The sequence below is a fragment of the Halictus rubicundus genome, chromosome 2 (assembly GCF_050948215.1).
Source record: "Halictus rubicundus isolate RS-2024b chromosome 2, iyHalRubi1_principal, whole genome shotgun sequence".
Lineage (NCBI taxonomy): Eukaryota > Metazoa > Arthropoda > Insecta > Hymenoptera > Halictidae > Halictus > Halictus rubicundus.
The window spans coordinates 3,377,184-3,404,934 of NC_135150.1; the positions used below are offsets into that span (position 1 = coordinate 3,377,184).

General features: G+C 31.9%; 1 protein-coding gene across 2 annotated transcripts; it reads left to right on the forward strand.

The window, feature by feature from the left end:
• Positions 1 to 4,703: 4,703 nt before the first annotated feature.
• Positions 4,704 to 27,641, forward strand: LOC143364078 (aquaporin AQPAn.G). Of its 2 annotated transcripts, none has more exons than XM_076804595.1 (5): positions 4,704 to 4,883; positions 19,347 to 19,604; positions 21,721 to 22,005; positions 25,843 to 26,040; positions 26,982 to 27,641. In XM_076804595.1, the coding sequence occupies exons 2-5, from the start codon at positions 19,347 to 19,349 to the stop codon at positions 27,018 to 27,020; spliced, it is 780 nt and encodes a 259-aa protein (XP_076660710.1). In that variant the 5' UTR covers positions 4,704 to 4,883; the 3' UTR covers positions 27,021 to 27,641. The 2 variants fall into 2 exon arrangements, with proteins under 2 accessions (XP_076660710.1, XP_076660707.1); XM_076804592.1 differs by having other exon boundaries at positions 4,707 to 4,883; positions 27,132 to 27,641.
• Positions 27,642 to 27,751: the final 110 nt, after the last annotated feature.

The window sequence follows — 27,751 nt, forward strand, 5'->3', positions numbered from 1 at the left end:
CCTATTTGAAAAGTTAAAATAATTTTGATACTTCAATAACAAATATTATAGTTCAATACATAAATTCAAAATTTATATCATTATGAGTGGAAAAATTACGTAAAATTAGTGTAATTACAGCAACGGCACTGTTAAACGTGAAAAAAAAACTTTTTTGCAAACTTCTTTGCAGGTCTTCTTCTTTTTGCAATTAGATCACACTTCGAAGAGAAGGTCATATTCGCAGACAACGAAGCAAAAAAAAAAAAAACGTGCAAACCATGTTTCCAGTTCAAATGTGTTTAACTCCTCTAGCAAATAGCCAGCTGTTAACAGACTCGTTTTTATTTTCATCGCAATTAGCACTAAATGCTGTGAAATAGTGTCCTACAAATTTGAATAAAGATTCTGAACATTTACAGTGTCTGTTCTATTTTTTACTCGTTTATTTAAAATTCCTCTAGCCTGTGGTAACAGTTACATTTGTCGGCAATAGTTTTCCTATAATACGTGATGATGCGCAGCAGAAGGTAAAACATATTATTTAATGGATTTTACAACTGAATTCATAAAATACGACGTTGATGATTAAACGAAATCTATTTATTTCTTGCATATTCTAAATTCATTGTAAATTCAAAATTCATTTTCTTGAAGAAAATCTCAATAAAAACTTCACAGAAAAAAGATGGACTACCTTGTACTTCTAATACCGAATTAAAAAATTCAAAATAAAAAAAATGTTGAAATGCCGATTTCATGTAGAGGTTATGAGATACTAATTTATATTTTTACAGTTTTAGCATCTCGTTATGGTTGTTAACATATCATTTTTTTCAGATTTTTCAAATCTGTATTTGGGAACGTTTCTATTAAAAAGAAAAGAAAAGAAACAAACGTAGTTGTATTATGAAATTGATTGAAATTGCTTGTACTTCCTCTGGCAGAAAATATTCTTGAAGTTTATTGAAAATCAAAAATAGAACTGTGTCAAGCAAACACGATAAAAATAGTTAAAAATATTTAATTAAAATATTAATGTGCATTGTTCAAGAATAGGGTGAAAATTATAGAAGAATGTAATTAGCATGTCAAAGTATTAAACGATGCAGATGATAGAGCTTGCCAAAAATATTTCTTCAAAACTTGGGGATAATTACATCCTTCCTCGAATCGGTGTCAAGTTTTCTCATTTTGTATCATACGAACGAACAAACATATTTACTGTAATACTTTCCTTGCAATCAAGTTTTATCGTTACATTTTATCGTCAACACATACGATTTTATCGTCATCTGTGTCATGCAGTAAAAAAATGACTCCAGTTTCTGTAAATCAAAAGGAATTAAAATGATCCACGAATGATAAAATCGCAATCTTTTCGAAAATACAAGAAAGAACAGAAAGATGAACTAATAACAAATATTCTTCATATTTATTTATATATAAATAATTATTTGGTTGAAACAAAAATGCATAACTTTTTTCAATTAAAATTCAACGATAAAATTGAGATATTTACTCGATAACATGTTACCTCAAAAATGGCGAAAAGCAATAGAACAGAATGGGAAATATGTTATAGAATAAATATCTAAAGGCTATAGCCGGTTTTGGGGGTCAAATCGGCCCTGGAAGGGATTTTATTCCAATTTGCGCCATTCGATAGCCTACCAAAAAAGATACCTTTCAGCCAAGTTTTAGCCCTATAGCTCATCTGTAAGGGTAGTTATAGAGGAAAAACGAAAATCCAGTTTTTGGTCCATTTTCCCCATTTAATGACAATTTAAAATTCTGAAAAAAATCTGACACATTTCGGACACCAAACCACATACTTTGAGTCGTTTTCAGATTTTTCCGTTGTAAACTCTGGCTGCAAAAATCGAAAAACACGAAAAAAATCGAAAAAATGCAGATTTCATATGGAAATCTAAGAGTGACCCAATCAGAATTAATTTAGCAATAAGATATTGTCCTAAGTATTATGCTCAATTTTTTTCAAATTCCTGCGATTGGTGCGTCATAGTAGGAAAAAATAAAAACCACTTTTTTCGGCGTTTTTTCCGTGAAAAACTAAGTTATAATTATCGTAAAAATATATTATGTAATATTAAACATCTCTAAGTTCAGGGAAACATCGTCCAGACTTAAAAAATTGCGTAATACAAAAAACGACAATTATACTACGCAGGATATATCCCAATATTTCGAAGGTATTTTCAACGGCGCCGGTTGGTGCAGTAGCTATGGTCTCCAACTGCGGAACCGCTGAAGACTTTTTGGACCAGGTTCGGATCTCGACCCGGTCCAATTTTTTTTTTTCTTTAACCACATGTTTTTTTCGATTTCTAACCGTATGATTGTTGTTATGCTGTTGTAAAAACATTTTTTAACTATGTTTAAACTACTTTTTAATAATTTTCCGGAAAAATATTTTTGGAGTACTTTCGGCCTTTAGTCATCTACGGGCTGTATTACTTATCTACTTAACATTTTTTTTACATGGAATAAGTGCATCGACTTGTCTATTAAATCTTTTATCTTTAGTCGGTACTTTAATAATAAATCTAGTGTTATATTGGGGTCGGGAGGTATTGTTGTATCTGTTTCTGTGAAGTAAAAATATTATTAGGGATATTATGAAAACGATGTTTATGCATCGGAAAACTATAACCATTGTTGTCTGGAAAAATTCCTGATGAAGGACATTTTCGATGCAGGACTTCGGGCATTTAACTGAAACAATCGAGCCGTGGACATTGCTTTATTGAGGTGTTCCAATAGTCTTTGCTGTTTTTTATTATATCTTTTACAAGCAACGAGCAGCTGTCGCAGAAAAACGCCGTTTAAAAACATCTTCCACCGATATTTTTGATTTTCCGGAAATGACAGAAGACGATTTGAAGATACTTTTCACGGGATCATACCAATTATCTCAAGCTGTTTCGTATTTGGCCGAGATAATGGATGAACACGATAATAAAATTAATGTCCGTTATTTAATAGAAAATAATAATATTGTAAAATTCGAAGTAAAATCGCGACATATCAACCGCAAAACGTAAAAATGCTACATCGATTATATACCAAACACAACTGGTCATTCCGGTATTAAACGGTATTGTTGTGAATGTGCCAATAGTAATCGCACTATTGGATGTTGCTCACATGTAGCTCTATCATTTAATGTTTATTTTATGCTCGATACGACACAGACATAGTTCGGCCAGCAGAGTTGCTCACCAGAATTTTCAATAACGACCAAATAACACCGACAATTGACGAAGATAGCGACGAAGACTGAAAACGCCATGCATGATTCCACTGCATACCAATCCACCTATAATTATTACAGATTATTCCTAATAATTCTTCATGTATATATTTTCTGTCACGAAAATAATCAATCCCTTATTCCATGTAAAAAAATGTTAAGTAGATAAGCACTAAAAGTTACAGTAACTAGTTACTTATTCCATGTAAAAAATGTTAAGTAGATAAGTAATACAGCCCGTAGATGACTAAAGGCCGAAAGTACTCCAAAAATATTTTTCCGGAAAATTATTAAAAAGTAGTTTAAACATAGTTAAAAAATGTTTTTACAACAGCATAACAACAATCATACGGTTAGAAATCGAAAAAACATGTGGTTAAAGAAAAAAAAAATTGGACCGGGTCGAGATCCGAACCTGGTCCAAAAAGTCTTCAGCGGTTCCGCAGTTGGAGACCATAGCTACTGCACCAACCTTCCGTTCGAAATATTGGGATATATCCTGCGTAGTATAATTGTTGTTTTTTGTATTACGCAATTTTTAAAGTCTGGACGATGTTTCCCTGAACTTAGAGATGTTTAATATTACATAATATATTTTTACGATAATTATAACTTAGTTTTTCACGGAAAAAATGCCGAAAAAAGTGGTTTTTATTTTTTCCTACTATGACGCACCAATCGCAGGAATTTGAAAAAAATTGAGCATAATACTTAGGACAATATCTTATTGCTAAATTAATTCTGATTGGGTCACTCTTAGATTTCCATATGAAATCTGCATTTTTTCGATTTTTTTCGTGTTTTTCGATTTTTACAGCCAGAGTTTACAACGGAAAAATCTGAAAACGACTCAAAGTATGTGGTTTGGTGTCCGAAATGTGTCAGATTTTTTTCAGAATTTTAAATTGTCATTAAATGGGGAAAATGGGCCAAAAACTGGATTTTCGTTTTTCCTCTATAACTACCCTTACAGATAAGCTATAGGGCTAAAACTTGGCTGAAAGGTATCTTTTTTGGTAGGCTATCGAATGGCGCAAATTGGAATAAAATCCCTTCCAGGGCCGATTTGGCCCCCAAAACCGGCTATAGCCTTTTTATTTTAAAACGCTACGAGCTATCGTTCGAACCCAATACAACGACAGACGCTTAAATTGTGGGGGTGTATACCGTATTTTAAACTGTCCCAATAGATGATTAATAATTACCGACCATTTCAATGGCTTCGATCAGCATTTGGATTAGACTACACAAAACGCGGAAAATAAAATTGGCAAAGTTTCGCGATCGAAGGTGAGCAGTCGTCAAGAGGAGCAACGAGTGGTTCGTACGACTGCAGATTCGAGACAATGCGGTTACCTGGAGATCGTCGTTCGCTATAACCGTGATATCCCTACTCTGATACCAGCTACCAGAGTACCAGAACAGACGCAGTTAGACCCCTATGTGAGACCAGCTGTTTTCTATGCTCGGGAGCCTCGACAGTTGTTGCTCGGTGACTCTTACGGAGCGTTCGTCTCTCTCGCCGTTTCTTTCCATCGCAGAAGTCCCATTGAGCCCGGTGTCCAGAAAACTCGTCAAAGTTCACTGAAAAAGCTTCACCACCCTGGGCTACTCTTAACATATCATCAAGGTCAGTCACATCATTTTTCAGAGTTTATCGAACCCTTTTTCTACGACTAGATTCGACTCGGTTCCAACACCCGCGACTCAACCGTGTTTGCTCTCGTCCAATATTTATCAACGGCGAATGTAACCCGTGTTTATCAATAACTCGTGATACCATCAACAGGTCGGTGCGCGTTGCTCAGTGGCGTCTCTGCATCAGATTAACCGCTTAAACGCGGGATTACATAAATATTAAGTCTTTACGCAAAATAAAACGTTTCTAAGGTAACTGTACGAAACAGAAATAATAATGTATTTCGTCGGTTAATAATGTTACTAACTCGAGAGTAACAATACTTTGAAATTCTTCTAATGTCTCATAACTTCAGGCTGTACTTCGCATAATCGTTTTCGTCTTAAAAATGCTGATTCTTTCACAGAGGAATTATAAAGTTATAATTCCTCCATTCCTTGGGAAAGGATCATGAAAAACAATGGAAGTCATACATAATTGATCAAACAATGATTTTTAGATTCTTTTCGCGAAGAGATAGGTAGTACAAAAATGCAGACTAGTTGATTATAATTATTCCTAATATTTCTGGTACGTGTGAGTATACGAGACATTTGTTTCTAAGCAGCTGTTCCACTTATTGACTCGGCCAAGAAATTCTCTAACGTATTGTAACGTTTAAAAAATTTCCATTTAATTGAACTTAATGCGTTCCGCCATCTTTCAACGTTTTTTTTTTTTTCGATTTTGATATCTATTCTTGAAAATAATACTACCACTGAACTAAATAAAATAAGAAAACCGTGCGACCAAGTCGATACAATATATAATCACAATGAAGAAGTGACTACTCGGATGGGATCGTTCAACTACCATTGTAAATTGTGCACAACAAACTACTAGAAACGGTTTAAAACGTATTTAACGGTTACATCGTACGCCATTAATTATAATTTTTCCCCTATTTGGATCCGCCAGTGTGCCAAAGATAATTGGAAAGGCGCGCAATTATACAACGTACACTCTGCACGCCTTCGGCGTGCGTGTTCTGTACACACCGCGGCAATTAGTCGAAAAGTACTCCGTCAGGATAGAAAACAGTTTGATTTCCCCGTTCAAAAATTACTAATTGTCATGTTCCGCGAGCGCGGTGCGGAAGGACGATCGCAATTCGAAATTGTTGGCTACGAACCCGGTATCGCGGGCTCTCGGAATAGTGTTGATGCAGGACAAATGGGTTAACTAAACAGCAGCTATCATTTCACGCGAACTCTTCCAAAAATTGCGAAACGCGAGTTCAATGACAAGTTCGCGATGCGACAGTAGAATGAACCTCTATTAGCTCTCCTGAAAAGTAGAACGGCTGGATTACCGATCCGACCAGGGAGCGGCGTCGAGAAATTTAATGTTTTTGCGATGTCGTTGGGATGTGCTGTGTATTTAGGGGGGGGGGATGCCTGAGTCTGTTAAAAATAAAATTGATCACAGGTTTAGAACTTGGTGTCAAACCTCCCGTGGAAAAGAAGGTAACACACTACGGGATGGAAAACTCTTTTTCAAGTTATAAATAGTACATTATAAGCACGGTTAACGTGTAATAATTAGACTGCAGGTGTTTACGCAGAATACAAATTTTTTCAGTATATTATAACAAACGGAAAAATATAGAAAAATATAAAAATATATGAAAAAATATGGAAAATATATAAAATGAATAGTTGAAATACAACATTGCGAAGACACAAGGAAAAATTAAGAATATTTTTATTTTGTTTTGTATTTCACTATTGCTCAAGTTTTTTTACACTGTTCCGTCTTATTTAAAGTATTGAAAGAAAGAGTGTATTTTTATTTAGTTCCTGTTTCTTAAAATTTAATTTTTTTTCTAAATAATAAGTTTTTAACAATAAAAATATTCTTAAATTCTTCCAATGCCTTCGCCGTTTTTTTTTAATTCAGCTGTTTATTTTTTTATTATAACTGCATAAAATCCGCAGTTTAGTAATTATTATTTTTCAGCATTGCTGATCTTTATGTATTTGTGGCATCTATAAATTTGCAACATGAAAGAGTATCTTCACATCGAATGAACATCAATGATGATTCTATTTTATTGATATTGTTATAAGAAATGTCTTAGTCGCGGAAATAAACTTTTCTTTGTATAAAATAATCTATAAAAATGAGAATGTACGATACGTTAAGACACTTATTAGCTAAATCAATATGCTTGCTAGATTAAGTCTGTGTTCGACATTGATAAAATTTGTATTTCGTTGAATCACAATCAGTGGCATTAGTTGTAATCGCATAAAAATACGCAGTTCGGTAATTAGGGTACTTTACAAACACTCTACTATAACTAAAAATATGATAAAAGAACCTAGGGTAGGGGACCGAATTACTGTGATTATATTAATTATACTTATTTTTGAAGCATAACGAATATTAAAAAAGATATATATATATTATTATTATTATATAACTGATTTTAATGAAAACAATTTAATATCTTTTTTTTAATATTCATTATGCTTTAAGAATAAGTATAATTAATATAAACACAGTAATTGGCACCCCCACAGTAATTGTGTCCCTTACCCTAGTTTGATTAAAAAATCAGAGATGGTGTATTAATTAGCTATAGGCAGAGAAGAGTAAAGAACAATCCGGAAAACAAAAAATAGAATTTGGACACAATTTAAAAAGTTTATTGAAAATATGAAATGAAACTTTTCGTAAAAGTTCCTCTCAGTTTCTACTGATGTCATTAATGAACATGAACTGTATACATATTTTACATCCTCTGAAAGCCGTATCGAATTGTAGACAAGACTAATAAACATATGTAGAAGATATTAACTGAGAGTTGGAACAGTTCCAAAAACAACTCTTAACATCTGTTATTAAACTGAAATAGTTATTACATTGAAACATCTGTTATTAGAACGGAAATAACATAACGAATTGTAAGACTGATCGTATTTGACGGTAAACAATTTGTCTTTTTACACTGTTACGTTATCAGCTAATTTCCAAGGGTCTATTTGCAAGGAATGTAATTCTGTCGTAAAAATCAGCATTTTTAGTTATCGATAAAATATAATTGTTAATACAGGGAAAAATATGAGCCCAAACATAATACAAGGACGAACGTAAGGACCTAATTTAACACCTGACATTTATACGAAATAAAAGCACCAAATTATAAACCGCACCTGTCAATTAATTTTCAAACTGAGTACCAAATATTTCAAATTCAATTATCTTACAAGTATCGGACGAAAAACTTTTATTACACATTGTTCACGTATCTAGAAAATGGACTTTTTGTCGACTGCATTAATTTTACGGGGTTCTTCTGGAGAAAAAAACGAGAACTAGAGAAACTTAATGTAAAATTAATGCCGTTCCTAAAATAGTTAAGAGAAATGGAAAAATGGCATTTCATTCCCATTCCTTTTCTACTTGAAGAACCATACTTTTTATTATATCGATCTGTGTGTGTGTTGCTTGAGACACGAAGGCCTTCGACCACCGTTAAGATTTATAAGTGAAGCTGCAGAAAGTTGAAAGTCACAGTGTAACCATTTTCTTAAGGTAGTATGACCGAAAAACGATTTTTATCGTGAGAACCGAGTTCTCAATTTTAACAGCATGAGAAAAAAACATTTTTCCCATTTGTTAAAAGACTATCTAAATTAACTGATGATTAATTGATTTTAATTATTGGTGTAACATTAGTAATACCGTCTAAACTGAAATTAGAAATGACCAATGCATTGGTATTATTGTTAGTATTATAAGTATTGTAATTATAAGTTTGTATTATTTTGATTTTGTTTGTATTATTTTTATTGGTATCATAAGTTGATATTTACTTTCGAAAGTAATTTCCACATACATAATAATTTTTTCCTGGTAATGATTAATATTATAATTATTAATCTACTGATTGAAAGATCAAGACTTGGGTATCATCCCGATAGTACCGAATATAATTTTCAGGGAGAAATAGTTTATACATAAAATTGCGGATTAAAATACTGAAAATATTGCAGGTGTGTTTATGATGTCAATATTAGCTGTGCATACTATATGCATATAACGTGACAGATAACAAGTACAATGCACAAAGTTACTCAATATTTATGTTTTCTCGAGATATAGAAATCTGACACAATTGTGCAATTACTGTTGAAACACGATTATAGTTCTGTTCAAAACAGAGAACAAGTTATCGAAAGTTTATACATAGCTTGGATTTCTCCGCCTTCACGAATACAGTATGAATTCAGTACAAATATACAACAAACATTCTATCACAACTTCAAAGAGTTCACAAATCCGCTATAGTCAGAAATAGATGCATCCGATATATGAAATTTATTTAACACGTTGAGTGTCCCACCGATGTTCGTAAAAGTCACAGAAAATCAAAACAATTGGTACTTTCAATATATTAAAATTATGAATGGAAGAAATATATTATATTTTGATTCGGCTCTTATATCTTCCAATTGATACACAAACTTTTTATTTTGCATAAAGATATGTACCCTAATCGTAACAATGATTTCTCACACCTGGTATATCTTGATTAAATCAATTTAAAATCGATCATACTAAAATTTGCTTAACAGATTGCAGAAAGTGAGTCATATACCGACATGGTACTCAGTGTTAAGTGTATAAACTTTCCTGAACTTCCAACAGTTACTTCATCGTTCCCGATATCAATGAGTCTCTAGTGATTAATTATACCGAGATGAATTATTTAATTATTCTAGACCACTTGTACCTCGGCGTTTACATTGCAGCAACAAGTGATACTTGGAAAAGATTTAAATAACACTTTATCCAGGTCTATAAAAACGAAGATAAAACAGACCGAGATGAGGAAAGATAAGGAGAGATATTGCGCACCTGTACTGCACCATATAGGGATAACGAGCGTCGTACACGACGAGTGCACGACGATAAATTACAGAAGACACAACGAATGATTAATGTGAAATCGACTGGCTTTTACTGCCGATTCATCGAAGCTTAGTTAGTAGAACGCATACGCGTAGACTAGAATAGCAATGGATGCTGTATCCTGGTTTCACGCCCTTTTTTTACACCGGAAATCGAGTAATAAATTAAATACGATTATGTAGATAGCGGTACAATTCTACAAAAAATAACCAAGATCACGTTGAATCAATAGCAAACAATCAAAGCAAGATGGGGTTCCAGGAATCCGTAAGAGGAAAATATCAAAGGGTTATCGATACCTTTGGTGAGATGATGCAAAACCTCAAGCATTGAACAGAAACTTTATTTTCAAAGTTCTCTTTTTCTCCAATTCAATTGCGATAAAGTTATATATACTTTTAACATTGGATACGTTATATTACAGTTAAGATACATTTAATACAGAAAACGGTGCTGAAAGGAAAAATAATAAGTATGCAAACATAAACAGTGTATTATTTTTTGCATTTCATTTTTATTTGTAAACTATTCGAATGTGGGTATCACAGTGTCTAAATACACAGTCTGCATTATACAATATTAATCTTTGAAATGTTTCTTTTGGAAGAATCAAAGCATTTATATATTTACTGTTATTGGTAATATTATATTTTCATTATCCTAGCAATTTGCTATTATTGGTAATATTATATTTCAATTATTGGCAATATTGTGTTTCAATTACTCTTGAAATTTACTATTATTGGTAATATTATGTTTCAATTATTCTAGCAGTTTACTATTATTGGTAATATAACCAACTACTATTACTACGTTTACTATTATTGCTAATGACTCTAGCAATCAACTCTGACTCTGACCCAGTTGCTAAGAAATTATAATTACTTCTGGCATTGGTCAAGAACATTAAAAGTTCTTGTACAATGCTAAAACTATACATTTTTAGCAACTGAATCAGACAATAAATGTCGAGGAAACTTTATTGTAATGTTTCGTCATCAGAAAATTTCTAACGAACGATAAGTGAAATAATTCAAATTGTTCTGCACGTTCCCAGGCAACTATAAAGTCTGCACCAATGTACAATGCCAAGGTAACTTTCTTTTTTTTTTTAAACTAACGCAAAATAGCTTGGCTCGTTCACCGAGTGTTTAGAAACACCCTGAGTCTGCCGTCGAAACAGTAAATTTCGAGAACGTAAACCACACGCAGAAAAAGTAATTTTGAGATATGATATCATCGCAAAAATCGCACACCCCCGTGCTGCGTAACACTGAGCTGTAGACGACATCGTTAATGATACCGATTTGCGTAATCCACCTACCAGATGTCTCGTCAGAAAGGATTTAGTCATTTCAAGTTAATTTAGTTTCAGAGATCCTACTTGATCAATTTAGATTTCGCCATGTAGCTTAACTGGATTAGAAGTAAAATATATTTAATCATTGTACTACTTGAAGTAATTCATTATCTGTTACGAAATCTGTAATTTAATTTCAATAATTAAACGTGTACTACTTAACCTTTTGCATTGCTGTTTATTTTGTGGTTATAGTCGTTAGGAATTCTTCATCGTTCAGTTTCATAGAAAAAAAAAAGAAAGTTTATATGTATTCCTATCTTTTCTCCAAAGGCTACATATCGTCTAGAACAAAATAAAATTTTATTTTATATTTTTTTTATTTTATACATATTTGTTAGACTCTGTTCGGAATCTTCATCGCGAGTATGACTCGATATTAAAGACTTCATTTTTCCCACTTTCTGATAACTCAAGGGATTGTTTAAAAGAGGTAAAATCATTGAGATTAAAGTATGGCTGTGCCGTAGGCACGAAAAGAGAAATCTAGTACACGAAACTTTGAACGTGTTTTTCTCGAAATATTAATCTCAAAACCGGTTCCTGGAATACCTCAGCATCTAAACAATCGAGCAGCATCGAAACAATTTAACAGACTTTTTGTACAGTTCTTTGTGATACAATTATCCAGCACCTGTCACAGGACTTCTCCGATATACGTCGTCATACTTTTATTTAACCTTATAAAATTGACTGCAACAAACATGTTTTAACAGTTTACTTTAAAAGAATATTTTGGTCTTTTTATTTCAATAAAACTCGTTCAAGATATTTCTGGTTATTAATAGAAATGCAATTCTAAAAGGAAGCTTATCTCTCTCAAAATGTTACATTTTTATTATTTTAAACAATTTTCCAATATAATGTTAAAAGACTATTGGTAAAACGATGTATTTTTACATGATACTAGCAATTACTCAATAAAATATTATTTTATACATAATTATTGCACCTAGGTATATGTAATTCTTTAAATTTTGAATTAAATTGATTTAAATTAGATTTCGGTAATTAAATAAAAGTAAATAAGTACTGTTCTCTACAAAACCGTTAGAAATATCCACATTCCAAGAATTAAGCTATAAATACTTCTGTTGGTTCAGAAAAAAATATAAGAAGTACACTGGATTACTAATTTAATATTACACCTCGTTAATACATATTAATATGTATTTAAATTTATATAAAGACTTTATAAAAAGACTTTATAAGACTTTATATAAACTGTGTATAGTACACAAGTGACTCATGAATTTGTTTACATTTACGTTTCGTAAAATTCTCAAATATTACGTTAAAATTAAAACAATCGTAACACAGAATATGGTACAGAAAGGGAAAATAATAAGTAAACAAACATGAACAGTATACCATTTTTCACATGTAATTTTTATTTAGAAACTAAACACGTGTGGGTACCACAGTGTCTAAATACACACTTCTCTATTACATTAATTTTTAGAATGTTGCTTTGCAGAGATCAAAGCATTTATTATATATACTATATTTCACTTATTCTATCAATCAACTATTACTATTCTTTAATATGTTGAAGAAATTGAGTGCATTTTATCAGTTTAAATTCTTTCTTCCTGTAACCTAATTAATAATATTAAAAAAATATTTATAAAAATAAAAATTATTAGTAAAATTAAACTATTTTGTGACAACAATGAATAATCAACATCACATCATCATCATCATATTCATGTGATGATGAATAATTTAAAACAGTAAAAACATTAGAAGTATTTAATCATAGGGTTATATTATGTTCGATCTACTCAACATATTAAGAAAGAAATTAAATTTCTATTTCACTCCAGTTTGTTGACAAAGTTTTTATTTTGTATAAAAATCCGCTGTCTACTAATGGCTTCAGTAATGAAAGCTTTAAATACACAACATGAGAACATCCTAATAGTGAGGTTTATAGAAATTATTGTAGCCAATTCTCAATCAAATAAGGAATGCATGGTACAAGCCTAGAATTGTCTAATAAATTGGCATTTATTTAATCTACTGAAGATACTACCTTCTTAGTTAGTTTAAATTTTATTAATCGTCGATATCTAAAAAATGAATAACGTCATGGCAATTGATGAGCATACAAATATTTGGAGGCAGCAATACTTGATAAATGCAGTCGGTGGTACTGATGGTACGTCACTGTTGTGAGTGATTTATCAGTGACGCATTAACTTTGTATATATCTTTTAAGAATGACTATAGATAACGTAGTTGCGTATGCTCTGCACTGTTACATCTGTGATAGTACAAAAATGTATGATGTGCGCATGCGACCCACGGAAAATGGAATATTTATCCACCGTTTACTGTCCGAATAACTTTTTGTAATAACTGACTACAAATTTTATGACAAAAATGACTAGGAAAAATACGAAACTGAGAAGATAGAGGAATTTAAGAACACTGTTGCATAATTTTCGACTTATCAAAATTATTAAAAGTAAAAATGCATTCTTGTTTGATTTTTATTTGTTACAATTGATTTAGAAAATTTTTATTTCATTTTTATTTTGCAGTTTATTTTACAGATTCTTAATAATACACTGCACCCTGCAGCAAAGCGCATATGAACATAAGGAACGTGGAAACAAGTTAATTCGATAATTTTTAGTCTAATTGCCATAACCTGTACAATTCGATATTTTCAGAAAGAGCTTGGATTGTTACTCAGAATTTTTTTATATATTTTTCGAAATAGGAAATATTTTTTTCCCCTAAATATACGAAAAGTTTTATAAATTATTATAAAATATTATAATAATTATTTTTTATTATTTTATTTTTATTGTTTTTATTTATCCGTTTAGATTGACAAAAATATCGAAAATCAAGATTGGCAAAAATGCCTGGCACTAAAAAGGTTAAAAAGTTGTTAACAATCGTTTGTTAACAAAAAATACAGTATTTCAAGTAAGAGTCCGTACATAGAAATAATTTATAGTTATTAAAGACAATAATAATGACAAAGTTTACATAATTTAAATCAGAACGTGTAGAATCAATCAATATTGATATACAGAAGAATTTTTAAATAATCGTGCAATTGGTATGGAAAGAATGTACATAAACGACAGCATTTGAATGCTGATATAAATTCATAAACGAAACGATGTGTATAAAGAGTAAGGCAATCGACAATACTCGAATCGCGAATACTATTGCGCACATGAAGCGTGTCAGAATGTAAAAATTCTGTAATGCGACAATGGTATATAATCGTCTTTCATCGTGGGAACGGATGATCTCATCCGAATTAAATCCATTATTAACTCTCCTAAAGCGTTCTTCTCTGCGAAACTAACATAGCTCGCATATTTCTTATCCTGGGCTTGCCAATAAATTTTCTTCTGTCCGTAAATCAATAAATTATTTAACTTGCAATTCGAGCGACAATTTGTCATGATTCTTTCAAAACAAGTCATTTATGTTGACTTTCTGAACGACGTGATACGCACTAGAGTTGAACGAAATGTTGTCTTAATATAAACGTTAATAATGATGATTAATCGTTTATAACTCGTAAACGAATTAACCAATATCGATGAAATTTTCAGCATGGATATAATTTATTCGAGCGAATCAAACACATTCTTTAAATTTTCAATACAGGCTCAGATAAAAAAGCTGAAAAAACCAACTTTTACTATTTCTTTTGCGATTCCGACCAATTCAAATTTTTTTCAAAAATTTTTTACACCTCGTCTAATAAACTAATCCTTCTAACTTCTCAATAACATTCAAGTCATTTGATGTAATTTAAAAAAAAAGTTATGTTGTTTCAAATAGTGTGGACTCAGTTTTGCTCCTTACTGTATATACACAGTGTCCCACATAATATGGTATAAATGATATTCTTGCAAGTGGAGGCGTAGAAAAGATATAGAGGTCACCTTTGTTTTTTGTAATAGAATGTCCAATTTTTTATGCTCGATTTCGATAGATTGGCGTATTCTGAGTATAAAAGTACTAAATTGTACTTGTTCCAAAACTTATTTCATTCATTAACTACCACATTTTGACTAAACATCGCATAATGCTATTGTTAACATGTTTACTTTTTCATTGATAGAAAAGAATGCATATACCACAGTTATCAAGAAAAATATATGACTGATGTAATTTTCATTGCTTTTATTTGAACAAAACTAATTGATGCACTTCAAATACCCATGCAAATGTGTATGCAAAATCGTAATGGAAAAAGTTTGACAGTTCTTGTGAAAAAATTTCCTTTAAAACACTGATTATTATATGAAGCCAATTTTTATTTTAGTTACGTAGATTCCGTAGTTAAGTAGATTGTAAAAGATTTTAACAAATTATAACTTCAATTCAGCATCTAATAACGATTCTTCAAACATATTCTATTTGGATTACCAATAATTTCTTTTGGTGCCTATGTTGAACGTTTTCCTTTTTCCAGTGAATTTATGCCAATATTATTATACGTTCTACTGTGAACAATGTTTGGCAACGATCGCATGCAGCGGCGGACCGTTAATGTTGGGGCCCCTGGACTAACACTGGGGGCCTACCCAATGAACCCAAATTAACTCAAGTACCAAAAATGTTTGTATAATTTATTTTTTTTTTTACCGCGAAGGGAGGGCCCTTTGCATGTACCCGCCGTTGATTGCATGTGCCTAGGTGGATACAGTTTTAGGAGACGTCACCGGTGGAAATATGAGAAAAATTAAGGGAAGAATGGAGGATGACCGATCTAGATCCGCGCGAAGATGTTCGCGTCCAGTATGAAAGACGTTAAATGTAACGGCGTGGGTGAGGATTAGCTCCTCGTACATTCCGGCAGGAATGATTAAGTAATTCGAGACGATCGGGACCGGCTGTCGCGTAGTTGTCGAGGATGTGACGATCTACATGCGTAATGCAACCTGGATGTGTCGCTCGTTAACGTAACGTTTCGTTTCTCCGACGTACGTAATTTGTTAACGGTGCGTGAACATTGAACGTGCACGCGTCCTCGATCTAAATCTATGGTGCGAACCGGCGGATCCGTTGTTAAACGATAGTACAGATTAATTATCAAAACGCTCGATCCTTGAACAACATACTATTCGACTCTTGTCAGTAGATTGCGGTAGTCTCATTCTTCTTTATATAGTTTTAATAAGCTGGACCCAATAGATCGACATTAATTGCGTAAAATCCACACCCTACTTATCAGCTATTGCATTCAATGTATTTTATATGAAAAATATAACATCATGTGGCAAAATTATTAGAAGAACTTGTACTTTGCGTATTTACATTACAGCAACCAATTTTTAATCAAAACTCTAGACAACTAATAAGGTAATATAATTGAGTACAATATAATTATAATATTAATAGAACAAGGATATAATGTAAAATCAACATGCAAAACGACAGACGTTTTTGTGTTGCTGAATTATGGCAACAACTGGCTACAAAACGATCACGCACAACATAAACGTAATATACAGGATGTATTAATTATTTGAATGTAATTTCTATCCACAATATTGTCTGTCACATTGAACATAAACATATTTTGTATAGCAATAGCGTAGCAATTATAATTTAATAATCCTCTGTATATTGTATTTGAAAAATAATTTGCTTTTTATGAAAATGATTATTCTATATGTTCTATGATTATTTAAATGCTCGGAACGATGACCTTGGATTTTTATATATTTTTATTAAGATTTGCATGAGTGCTATGATAGCAATCAGTGTTCGGATAGTAACTATTTGTATCTTTTTCACTCTTGTAGCATTAATAGTCATCGCATTATGTTTTATGTAACTACATCAAGGTAAATCATCTTGCTATTACAAAGCACATACATATAAAAGAGCGTGTTTTTACACAGATTCGTAGTAGCTTCAAACACATGTGTTCCTAAACGCACTTGCAATTGAATTTAGTTTTTCAAAACACGCTTCAAATATCCTTCTGGTTCAATAAGAATTAAAAATAATTAAAACTCCATTGTATTTATAAAAATAAAGGGAATATCTTTCGTTTCCTTAGTAATTGTCTGTGATAAATTTATCGCACATAAAATAATCAGTTATTCTGTTTAATTAAAAAAGAAAACAAACCGATGTTTGCTGTTTTAAAAAAATTGATTGATAAAAGATGGATTTAATCGTTAATCGTTCAACTTAGAGATTAATATAATTTTAACGATAATTTTTTACAAAAACTGGAAAATTCTACATACAGAAAAAGGTTGTAAAACGTTGGGAGACAATTGTAGAAAATGGTAACGACTACATAATTGATTAACAAAACTGTTTAACTTAAAACGTGTTTTATTTATTACTAAACTGCAGATTTTATGCATTTACACAACGAAAACGAATAGATAAAATATAAAATTGTAAAAACATTAGAAGAATTTAAGAGTATTCTTACCATTATATCCGACTTATTACGTTTATTAAAATAACAAATACATTTTCATTCAACCTTTGCTTCCTACAATGAACTTTAATTAATAATTTCTTAGAAATTGTCGATGATGCTGAGCTCTTCGTTGAATGAATTCTAACATATTTTCCATATCAACGAGATTATCGATGGTTTTTATTACGTTGCATAAAAAGCATGACCTGCCCTTCGGAATCCTTTCCTTCGCCAAGCGTGACTCAAGGACTGTTAACGAGTAAATGGGAATTGTAGACGACGCCAGGCACCATGTGAAAAAGTGGACGTTGCTTTTTATGGTTAAACACGTACTGTTGTAAACGGTCACCGTTCTCTTTATTATATCTAGTGGTGGGATCAAGTTCAATAAGTACACAGGATGCCAATCAGTACTGTCCTCCTTATTAGTTCAATTGTCTCAACAAACATTCTTAAACGTTCAAACGTAAACTCTTGCAATCGAACAATTTTCATTACTCGGATAAAAAAATGTTGTGCGAAGCAACTTTGAATATTCTCCTCGCGACTTCGACCAAATGCGATATTTTCAGAATTCTCATTGCACGTCATCTATTAAACTAATTGTCCCAGCTTCCAAGGATAACTGAAGTCGATTTGGAAAAAGTTATTCCGATTCAAAAGGTGTGCGAACAATTGCAAACATAATTTTCAAGAGATCGTGTCTGCATACGTTTGCGATGTCGTAGTACTAATTTTGATATGCAATGAGTTTTTTTATTGCTACCTGTTGCTACGTTTTATCTGTTAAATGTTACAAAACAAGACTATTAGACTTGCGAATATTTATAAATTCAGTTGCTTTTCTGAGCTCATTGATACCGATTCCTTGCTTTCGTGCTATTGGTTTAGTATAATAATTTTCGATCAAGTGTCTGAAAACAGTATAATCGAAGATTCGTTAAGTAAACAGAGAATAAAACTTTAAACTAACTTTCGTTAGTGAATAGTGTTCCTAGCAGGTTAATCGAAATAATCAAAAATAAAGGAAGGAACTGTACATGGTATAAAAACATAACAAAATTGACATTGAGTTTACATTTATTCATAGCTAAAAACACAATTTCAAGGGGGAATTTAATGTTTTTCAAGAGAAAAAGATTTTTGCTTGTTGCATCTTCGGTTTAGTTTTGCATTGTAATAGGAAATTATACAAACGATTTTGTCAACTATTGCGTAACTGTTCTGAAAAATCTGAAAATGGGATTGAGTTTATAATTGTTCACTGTATGTATATTTATGTTTGGGACATAAAAGTTAATTTCATACATGTCTGAAGCATGTTCATAGCATGTTTTTTTGAAGCGTTTTCCATCTTTATATACACGGACTAATAATAAAGGATAAAAGGTATGTCGATATACGTTAAAAGATTGCCAGACACGATGTATATGTATGTACATGCACGTATGTCTCTCGGAATTCCGCGTGTCACAACGTATAAACGTTCTCAATCTAAATATAATTGAAGGTAAATGTAATATCTAAAGATAATTGAGAATTTTGATCGTGATTGTACAACGTTTGTGGCATATAGCCGTTAGACTTCGATACAGTTTATTATGTTCTGCATTCCCGCCATTAATTACACACACGTCGTGGTTACACAACGAACTAACATCTTTACTTGGCTTCCCGATGTTGATGAATTGAATATGTTATTTTGCAGATGGACAACTTGAAAGCGACCCTGGGCACAAACGAATTCGCCGAATCGAAGGCTGATCTTTGTCGGGCACTGGTCGCAGAATTTCTCGGAACGATGCTTCTAAATTTCTTCGGCTGCGGTTCCGTCGTCACCGGAAACGTCGTCGCCATAAGTCTAGCCTTTGGCCTAACCGTGGCTGCCACGATTCAAGGAATCGGACACGTTTCGGGTGGCCACGTCAATCCTGCAGTGACGTTCGGTTTAATGGTTATTGGCAAGGTCAGAAGGTTCACTTGAACTACTCCGATTTCGTGCAAGCAACTTGTTTTGAATTTTTCCAACAAATAAATATTTAAGCATTTTTATTTAATATATAATTTTAGTTTTTTCATATTGAAACAGTTCATATTTCATTCGTACAGTAGGACCTTGGTTATCTGAACCTCCGATTTAATATCCCAACATGCTTCAGATGTAAATAGCTCAGTCTAAGACAATCCATATGCAACTATTTATTGCACGCATTAATAAAAATTTAATCCACCATTATAATTAGGTAATTGTTTTAATATTCTAACAGTCGTGTTTCCTTGTTTAGTTCGGATACTCGAGTTCCTACTTTATACTGGTAAAGAATATTCAAATCAAATGTCTATCATTGTAATTATTTATATTTTCAATGAGAAAAAAATTTCCATTAATGATAAAAGCAAGTGCAGTGATACAACTCGTCGTATATGTACTAATGCTTCTCATTCTTTCTTTATAATTTTCACATATAGGTAGACGGTTTATTATTTTATATTTGGTAAAAATTGTTCTAAAATATTAAAATAGTATAACATAAAATGAATTACTATATGCGAATTATTTGGTTCGTATCATTCCTACTTCAGTTATACCATATGATGAATATTAAAACGTTCAACAAAGAAATTTTAAAGTAACCAATATTTTTACACTTCTGTTTCAATGTTACTTGTTTCCGTTACCTGCATTCGAAATATTACAGCAATTTGAAATTTTATATTTTGCATGCTTATTAACATTGTTTTATATACTACTTTATCATAATATTTATCATTTTATTCATTTTTGTAGAATGTATTAGTAAAAGTTACATAAAAGTATATCACGATTGCTGCATAATAATGTGTATTGAACATACTGAGTCTACAGATATGATTAAAATCATTGTAACGTAATAATTTTGCTTCAACAATCATAAATGAAGTGTGAACTGTTATAATTATTGTGTATGCACTTCTTTTAAACGTAGTTATATCGATTTTTCTTATAGTACAATGTAGGGTCTATATTGTAGATCATAAAACGTGTAATAATCGCTCGTATACTAGCTCATGCTTGTTAGTGATATAATTTGCTTTTAGCTTATTACAGTCTTCTAATGTTGTTCAGTCACGAATAGCTTAAACAGTACCTACCTTCACCATATACAAATCAATATGACACATAATAGACATAATTGAAGTATAAAATATACCTTATAAAATATATCTTATTTCTCTTCCTTTATTGTTACTTTTCATTATTTACAATTCGTCTAGATTTATTCGTAGAATTAAAATTGTATTCTATGAAGGAGTAGCAATATTCTGTTCATATTACTAAAATCAACAAAAATAAAAAGCTACATTTCAATTCTACTGATTCAATCGACGAACAATATGAAATATGAAGTAAATCACGTACTAATTTTTGATCCCTTGCTTTACGATTTAATTTACAGCTACAGCGATTAGAACTTCTTTGATAAATTCCTATAAGAAAACGAAAATTATATTTATTGTATGTCTACATATTGTATTAGCATATTTCCTCCAATGGCTAAATATTGACAACGGAAAAATAGAAATCTATTTCGGATTAAAATAACTCGATGATATACATATTTAACTTTTTTAACTGGGTGCATTTTCAATTGCGGACACTTACGAAGACGTGAATGAAAGTCGTGTAAAATTAAGATAACAAAAATTTGACTGTAATCAACGCAAGTGGAATATAATTTGTACCAATATGTCTACCATGATACGGTAAAATGGTCTTCGTTGTATCATGAAAAAAATTAAATTTTCATTAAAGTATCTTTACCACTAGTCTGACTCAATATTATAAGTTGGATGCAGATCTTTATGCAAAATAAAGAATTTGTACACTAATTGCAAGATATAGAAGTTATATAAAAATTTATTTCGATCATTAATGATTTCAATATAATGATACCCTTGAATTCTTTTAATCTTCCTGCAGTTTTAAATTGCACCCACTTATTTTTGTCATAAATGCATAAAATCCACAGTTCAATTATAAGACAAGTGGTTAAGAATATATTGTATGAAAAATGCTCCTAAAATATTTGTTTCTGTTTCAGATACCTATACTCAGAGGATTATTGTACGTCTTGGCCCAAAGCATAGGTGCAATTGCAGGCTCTGGTACAATTAGGGCACTGTCTCCCGAAACAATGGAGGACGCTCTGGGCGTAGTAAGCCTTTCCAAAGGTGTTACACCCGTTCAAGGTTTCGGAATAGAATTTTTCCTGGCGTTCATATTGGTTCTCGTCGTATGTGGTGCATGCGACGCAGCTAAGCCTCATAGCCAGGGAATGGCACCTCTCGTGATTGGACTCGCAGTCAGCGTTGGTCATCTCGTTGGTGTAAGATATTCAGCTCCATTTGATATTTATTATACTATTACCCATTATTGTGTTGCATTATCTTCTATATAGTTTGATTAACCTTTCGCAGACGACGTGTATTGGTAAGATCAGCTTAAGTGGCAGTTTTCTTAACCCATTTATAGACGTCGTGCCATATAAGGGACAGTTTATTACATAAAAAAAATAAATTGCTATATTTTAACTTTTGAACGTGTGTGAGATTACTGTACCATATTTGGGATGGGTGGTTTCCAGCAACCGTTGCATTAATTTTTTGTTATATTTTTGAGGATTTTTAAAATAAAAATTCGTAAAATTTGGACTATAGGAAGTGTGCGTGATGGTTGCATCGCAGCTAGTGGATGGAATGTGAACTATTGGCAGTGAAAATACATACAGTGAGTGTAAAAAGTATTCGTACACCTCTTGTAGGCTTAAAGAACCATGTATTTCTCTATGTAATCGCACACATGTTTATAAAACGAAACATAATTGTAATTGTTATATATTTTAACTACATACTGTCATATAAATATACTTGAAAAAGTTTAACGTTAACGAGAAAAATTAAAAAGTATGAGAAGTGTCTCTAAATTGGCGCGCAAAAAGTATTCGTACAGGTTCTAGAATGCACTTGAAAGGCGTCCGATTGTTTATATTATGGTTTAGCGGGACCCGACAAATAATCAGACGGAGTCTTTGATGCACAGTCTTGTGGCAACCTTCTGCAAAACCAGTCAATTTTTGTAACATTCGGTAAAATGGGTCGTAAAGGTAAGGAAACAAGTGAGACTGAAAGAAAAATTATTATACAACTGCATAATCAATGCAAATCATTGCGAGAAATAGCAAAAACAATGAATAGGCCACATAGCACTATACAAGGAATTATAAATCGATACGGTGAACGAAAAACCAATAAAAGTAAAGCGAAATCTGGTCGACCTCGAAAACTTAGTTCACGCGATGAACTTTTTATAGTGCATGAAATAAAAAAAATCCTAATTATTCGTAATTGTTTACGAAATAATTAATACCACGGCCGAGTTGCTCGCAAGAAGTATTTCGTAAATGCCGCAAATAGAAAGAAGAAGCTTGATTTCGCGAAAGATAATATTAATAAGCCTATAGAGATTTGGCGAAGAGTCATACTTACTGACGAAAGTAAATTTAATGTTTTTGGCTCTGATGGCAAGTGTACAGTCTGGAGGAAGAAAAATACAGAGCTACAAAAAGGAAATCTACGTCCCACAGTAAAACACGGCGGAGGTTCGGTCATGGTTTGGGGTTGTATGAGTGCTGCTGGAGTGGGATAATTACACTTCATCGAGGGAATCATGGACCACAAAATATATCTAAACATATTAAAAAACCATATTGTAAGTAGTGCAGAAAAAATGGGTCTGAAAGACAACTTTATCTTCACTCAAGACAATGACCCCAAACATACAGCACGCAACACAAGAGAGTGGTTGCTTTATAACACACCACAATATTTGAAAACACCTCCGCAATCACCGGATATTAATCCGATCGAAAAATTTATGGGATCTGCTTGATAAAAAAATCCGAACCCGGCATATTTCAAGTAAAGAACAATTAAAACTTGCTCTTCAAGAGGAACGGTGCAATATTACACACGAAATCACATCCGATTTAATGGATTCAGTGCCAAGAAGACTGGACGCAATTATACAGTCGAAAGGCTATCCAACGAAATATTAATTTAATTTATTTTCGCAAATTATACGAATACTTTTTGTGTGCTAATTTTGAGAGACTTCAGACCGTTTTTAATATATCTCATTAACGTTAACTTTTCGTTAGTTTATTCATGTCACATTTTATAGTTGAAACATATAATAATCGTAATTGTGTTTTTGTTTTATAAAAAAATGTACAATTACATAAAGAAATATATGGTTTTCTAAAACTATAAGAGGTGTACGAATACTTTTTACACTCACTGTATGTCATATACGGTTAACGTTAATATTAACTGTCAACATTCGTTAACCTCAACGAATTTGATGCAAAAACCGCGGCAATATTGTTGCGTCAAAGAGTGTTCTAATTCTGTGGCAAAAATAAGTGATACAAATGCTCCAGCTGTATCATTTTATAGTTTTCTTGCTTCAAATATGCATTCGACGTCGAAGAAAGCAAAGCCAAAAAAATCTCGTTTGAACTGCTATTGTCGACACACTTATGTTCAAGGACATTTAAAACGTGTTCAGCAATAAACAACTTCTGACCATTCTTTTTAACGGATTCCTTGTGTAACCTTCAAACTGCACTAGCTGAAAACGAAATTTTATAATTTTTTCCATATTTTTAACAATTTTTTTACAATTTCCCAAGAACCACATATGCTATTTTTACTGTCAATTGTTCCAAAAAATAATTGCAGGCGTCGCTACGAACATGATCCGCACCACCGTCTATACACGGTGTCCCGAATTTAAATGGCAAAACTTCAGAAGCGTGTAGGGGACCGAAAAACTAAGACAAAAAGTCTTTTAGAGATTTGCTTGTTTTTGGAGAAAGTCGCAAAAAAAAAGAAACAAAACAAGTTTTCATTTTTGTACTTATTTATTTACATTTTATTTACGTTATCATCTATTTAATGTAGATATTGTTCAAAATGTTTCCCTCTTGCAGCAATGCAAGCATTACATCTAGCACTGACTTGATAAAGTATATCAGTCAAAACTATATCAGCGTATTCAACATTAGAATATGTACGCGGCATTGTAGCTGAACCTATTCACTCCAAAATATCTGAGTAACTGACTAAAGACTGATTAAGGAATCATAGAAGAAAGCAAGAATGTAAACAAACGAAAGAATGTAAAGGACAACATCAAGTGTTACACTGTCACAACTCACACAACAATGTCAAAACAATCACAAATGCAAGTGTATACAACAACTCAAGAGAGCAACTGACACAACGAGATATTGAATTTTTGCGATTTTCTCCAAAGCGAAGCAAAAATGTGCAAATCTCTAAAAATGTTTTTGCCTTAGTTTTTCGGTCCCCTACACGCTCCTGAAGTTTTGCCATTTAAATTGGGGACACCCTGTATAGTTCATGCACGTTCCTTATATTAATAGTAGGATTAATTGTAAATGGGTTGATGAAAATAGCTTTATTGCTTTATTCAATATGGTAAACATACTTTATCGTCTTGAATTGGCAAAAATGCGTGCAACACAGAGAAATTAATTGAAAGATTGAAGAAACGAGATTTTTATTCAATAAAATGTTAATGTCAAGTATAACTAGACACAGTCTGCAAAAGATTGGCGAATGAAAACTTGAAAAATTAGAAAACTACTGATTTGCAAATAAAAATAACACAATTTTGATCCAAAAAATTTCCACAAATAAATAATACAAAAGAGAGTTCAAGAAACATTCGAGACCTGCAAAATAATATTTAAATATTTATTCATAGGTCATAAATACCTATTTCATATTGTGAAATTTCTTTTTGTGAATTATTGTTGTGTACAAAAACAAGGAGAAGAAACTGCAAAATGATACGGAGGCTTTGTTAAAAACACTAAACTTCTATAAATAAAAATGTTTCAAGTCAATTGTAATAAAAGACAATTTAAATTAAAACTAACTTTTTTTTTTAACAATTTTTATAAGCTGAAAATGGAGTAATAGTGTTCTAGAATTTTTTTAATGTCTTTACAATTTTGAACCGAATCAAAAATCTATAGTCTAAGAATTATGATTGTGTTTATTATTATTCTATCTTATTGATAAAATTCTATTTCAGTTTAGTACGGAAGAGGTGTTTAACTTTTTCGTTTCAATAGGTGCCAAGAACTGGCGCAGGAATGAATCCAGCACGATCATTAGGCAGCGCCGTTGTAATGAATGCATTTGATAATCACTGGCTTTATTGGATCGGTCCGATTTTGGGTGGAATGGCGGGTGGATTAGTTTATGCACATGCAATTGGTCCCGCAAAGGAACTGGAAGGATATGCATCCGTGGCGAGGGGGGAGAAGGAGGTACGACAGTGAAGAACAAGACGATGGAACTTGTTACTCGTACTTCGATCAATTGTTAATACCGTTCCTGATTTCAATGAACGTCCTAAGGCCAATTATTGCAGTGGTTTATTAAGCGTGCATTGTTTTTTAATCGACTAGCGAACACATTTATCATTCTGATGACAGACCTTCGTAAATGTCCATGCTCCGAGATAAATAAATAAATATAATAATATATTGTATTGAATTATTATTCAGTAGAATGTGGCTAGGAAGATTCAGGTTTTCAAAAATAAACAAACAAAGAAGGACGTTCATTCTTCATAATTTTAAGAAGAATGTATATTTGTAAAAGTATTAAAGAGTTGAATTTGTTCGAAAATATTGAAAATGAACTGTACAATATGCATGTAACAAAGGAGAAATTACGTTGTTTTGATAATTAGATTGCCAAGCATTGTAGCATAAAACTGTTAGATTGAAATAATGTTCAAATATTTGTTTCTAATCTATATTCAAAATAATTATAGAAAGTTAAGACAAGAATAATGAGGAATTTTTGTGTGCGCTCAATTTTGAAAATATTATATTCCACTTTATTATAGACTTTAGTATATTATTATGCATTCAACATTCACATGAATTCGTAATTTAATGATTACTGTTATTTAATTTATTTATCATTAATAGTTTATTTATTCCTATTCAGACTGAGAAACACAGAAAAAGTTTGATAAAACGATTGAAATGCAATGCTATTCGCATATCAAAGTGAATTTTCTGAAAACACATTGCAATTGATATACATATAAAAGTGCGATAATGTTGCGCAAACATTGGAATCGGAAATGTTTATATTCTCGTTGTAGAATCTTTCTATGTTTCCTATACATTCAAAAATACAAACAGTAGAATCGTTTCTTTCTTTTTTTAAGTTGTCAATCGTCTCTCTCCCACAGCAGTTCGAGTACATAGACAGCGGACGGGGTGGACTTTAAGAAACAAGATACAAAGAAAGATTCGAAGACGGGAATGCAATTTTTTTGTTTTGTTTATACATTTAATGAATATACGAACGATCGTAAATATGCGAAGTGTTATTTTTGCAGCTGGAGAGCCTTACCGGTAAGAAGGACGCCAATCCCGCATAAACTGCCTGGCGTTCCCCATCATCCTGTTTGAAATACTGTCGAATCATTACTTGCATTAGAATTAAATACGTATTATGTCCATGAAATTTAAGATCCTAAAAGAAAAATAGACTAGTGAAGTTTTTTAATTAGTTGAACGGAAGCTCACAAATGATTAAACTTTTGTAGCATAAACGGAAAACATTTTTATACGTATTTCATAGAATTTTATACACTAATTTTACCTAGGGTAAGGGACCCAATTACTGTGGGGGTACCAATTACCGTGCCTATATGAATTATACTTATTTTTAAAGCATAATGAATATGAATAAAGAGATATTACATTTTTTCATTAAAATCAATTGATACATATGTTATATATCTCTCTTTTTTAATATTCATTATGCTTTAAAAATAAGTATAATTAATATAGACATAGTAATTGTTACCATCACAGTAATTGGGTCCCTCACCCTACATTAAATAAAAACCATGTACTATTTATAAAGGGTTTGAGACTACGTTTTGTGTTATAAATATTATGGTTTATTTAATGATTAAAAAGATACAGAAGGCCAAAGATCAATCGTCGAAGT